Below are 3,467 nucleotides of genomic sequence, written 5' to 3'. Positions count from 1 at the left end.
AATATATATATATATATATATATATATATATAATGGTTGTGAGAATTAGTCATTTGATTTTAGAATTTGAACTTGTCATTTCTAAAAAACAATTGTTTCCTTCCATCTGTAACATTTTTCAACAAGCTTCGGGTGATATTTATTTACGTCCCTTTACATTCTGCGTTTCAAATCCTACCAAAGCTGACTTAGCCTTTTCTTTTTCAGGCAGATGGTGGGTTAATGATTCATGTTAAAAGCTTAGCATCTAAATTTGTAAATTTTATTCATGGGTTTATTTCACATTGCAAACAATAGACAAAGATGAGAACTTTGTTGTATTGGATTTGACTTTAATGAAATAGCTTATCCTGCTGATGATCCATTTATCCTGTGGAGATATATGGCTAAAATTGTAGAAAGTAACATTTATATAATACCCAGTGTGTGAAGATGGTTCATGGTTCATGTCCAAACCTGATGTTCTTTTGCGTCTAAAATTGGTGCTTGTATTTATATTGAAATCTTATCATCTAATTCATAATATAAAAAATACATGTTAACTCTTTAGCATTCAGATTACTTAGTTGAATGTAATGCTTATTTTATTCACATTGTTTTGAACCAATTATACATTATCTTGTAGCTTCAAGATTTTAATAATGTGAATCTTTATTTTTAGAATGTTATTGTAGTGCAGCTACAAGAGGCCAGATCTGGCCAGTTTAAGCATAAAGCAGATGAAATATTTGGGCTGGATATAGCTGGCTTAAATGCTAAAGCGTTAAATAATGCAACAAATAAAATTTAATTTGTTTTTTATTGTGGTTCCTGACTCAAGGAACCTTAGCTTCTTTTTCACAAGTCCTCATTACTCTGCTTCATAACTTTGACAACATCTGTTTCATTATATTTTAAGACTGGATATCTTTTTTATTTTTCCATGAGTTTTATATAGCTAAATGATATTCTGCTTAACTGTCCAAAATGCACTTCTTTGGCCGTCTATGAAGTAGTTGGATTCAAGCTTAGATGGCTGTGGGAATAAGTTCTTTGTTTCACAATCACACTATTCCTGGTGTGAGAATCCACTACACTTTCTATTGGAATACTTTACCTTGCTTTCAATTAATTTTGAAAATAATGCAAAATGTAAAATAACTGTGCCATCATTAAGCTGGTATGAAAGACATAAATTAATATGGAATTTTGATGAAGTTAATTTATATCACTTTAAAACAAAGGGTGGTGTCAAAAGTTTTAAGCAAGTGCCTTTTTTCTACAGGCTTTGTGAATGAAATATTGAACCCTGTTGGAGGACTGGTTCTGTTCTTAGGTTGTAGACATAGAGTGTTGCTCTGTTTAACACCACCACCTGGTACCTGAATGCTTTTAACAGAATCTCACTGTTTGAAGCACTTTAACAGATTTAAGATATGAATATAATCCCAGATCTGAAAGGTTCTTCTCTCTACCCTCTGTCAGAATTGGAGACACTGCAATAAGGTCATGAATGCTACCCTACTTCCCTTGAGTTAAGCCATAAAAAACGAATCAATAAAAAAAAATATAAAGTCATGGGTTCCCAGTGATCTAATTGTTCTTTCATGTATATTGCATATCTCTTCCAACATGATAGTAATTTGCAATGAACCTGATGTTAGAAGACCTGTGTTAATAATAATGGTTTCAAATTTTTGGCACAGGGCCAGCAATTTGGGAGTGGGGGTAAGTCAATTACATCAACCCTAGTGCTCAACTGGTACTTATTTTATTGACCCTCCCCACAAAAAATGAAAGGCAAAATAAACCTCGGCTGAATTCAAATTCAGAACATGAAGACAGACAAAATGTTACTAAGTATTTTCCCCAGCTTGGCCAGTTTTAATAATAATAAGAATGGTTTCTGAGTTAGATACAAGGGCAGTAATTTTGAGGGAATGAAGTTAGTTGATCGCATTGACACCAGTATTTGACTGGTACTTCATTTTATCAACCCCAGAAGGATGTAAAGCAAAGTTGACTATGACAGGATTTGAACTCAGAATGTAAAAAGCTGGAATAAATATAGCTAAGTATTTTTTGCCAAAGCTCTAATGATTCTGCCAGTGCACCCAACATTAAAAAAAAATACCATTACCGAAAGATCTATTGTTTTATTTAATTTTTTTCCCCCCATCTCTCTTCTAGACATTTGCTGCCAACAATCAATCAGCCGTTGACCGGAACTGTGTTGTGAAACTTCACCAACATGTCGACACTATCATCTGCTCTTTACCAGCTGATCTACAAGTTGTGCTGAAAACATGACGTTATACCAGCCACCTGTCTCCTCTACCAGTTCTTTGACAAGCGTTCATTTCAGTTAAACTTGCAAAATCACAAATCTTGCAGAAATGAGCTGTCGACTTAAACTACTTTAAAAATATTAACATCAACACCACCATCACTACTATCATCACCACCACTACTATTACTACTACTTCTGCTATTATTATAATTATTACTACTACCACTTCTGCAGCTCACCTGACAGCTAACATATGATTATTACTGCTGATGTTGTTGATGTTGGAGGATTGCTCTCAAAAACCTGGTTTCACTACTGCTTCTAACGAACTGAGATCACTTCTACTTCAACAACAACATTTTATTTCATCTAAAATATCTCATCCAGAAAAATAAGAAAGCCACACACCATAATTTTTTTCTTTTTTTTTTTTATAAGTCTTTATCTCCTAGCACCACCTGCACTGTATCAAATCATTTGTTTTTTGTTTTTTTTGTAGGGTTTTTGTTTTTTTCTTTTTGTCATTACTTCTCTACAACCTGTTTTGAAGTCACAATTCAAATCCATAGTGATTGTGAAAGTCTTTCAGAAAAAAATGATAATTTTAAAATCTGGAAGGATATTTGAGGTAATCCCAATTAATCAGTCACTTGGATTATCAGCTATGGACACCTTCTCTCAAGATGCAGGCCACATGAGACATGGTGGACCGCACTACTTAAACATTTTAATAAATGTTATTTTCCTTGTGAAATTAGGTGTGCGACCCACAGTCTGCCCATGACTGAGCTTATACCACTCTGGGTGGTGGTTGTTGTCGTTTAGCACCTAAGTCAGCCGTGATCAAGTAGACCTATAACCAAAGGCATTCCAGTAGCCATGACCATCCTGTCTTTTTGCCTAACATTTTTTTTTTATGGCAAGAATTGATTTGTGGTTGCTGTTTATTGCAGGTCAAGTGACCGCTGATATTAAAAAGAAGACTGCTATAACTTCTACATTCTTATATATACACACACACACAAAGATGTTTGTATGTATGTATATATATGTATACATATATATATATATATATATATATATATTGTATGGAAGATATTGGGTGATTTTATTTATATAAGTAAATTCCCTAAAAATATTTTGCATTAAAAGAAAGGGCCATTTTAACTGCATTTGTTCTTAAATTTAAAATCTTTTA

The 3,467-nt window shown here is 33.2% G+C and overlaps 1 protein-coding gene across 4 annotated transcripts in view; it reads left to right on the top strand.

Annotated features, from left to right (window-relative positions):
* LOC106877922 (protein DENND6A) overlaps window positions 1-3,436 on the top strand; it is a 99,004-nt gene extending 95,568 nt beyond the window's left edge. For all 4 annotated transcript variants that reach the window (XM_014926996.2, XM_014926992.2, XM_014926993.2 and 1 more), the window contains one exon: window positions 2,170-3,436. In XM_014926996.2, coding sequence (XP_014782482.2) covers window positions 2,170-2,289 — 120 coding nt within the window. In that variant the 3' untranslated portion in view covers window positions 2,290-3,436. The remainder of the gene's footprint in view (window positions 1-2,169) is intronic.
* Window positions 3,437-3,467: the final 31 nt, after the last annotated feature.

The sequence above is a fragment of the Octopus bimaculoides genome, chromosome 15 (assembly GCF_001194135.2).
Source record: "Octopus bimaculoides isolate UCB-OBI-ISO-001 chromosome 15, ASM119413v2, whole genome shotgun sequence".
Taxonomy (NCBI): Eukaryota; Metazoa; Mollusca; class Cephalopoda; order Octopoda; family Octopodidae; genus Octopus; species Octopus bimaculoides.
This window is presented reverse-complemented; position numbering and strand designations above follow the sequence as displayed.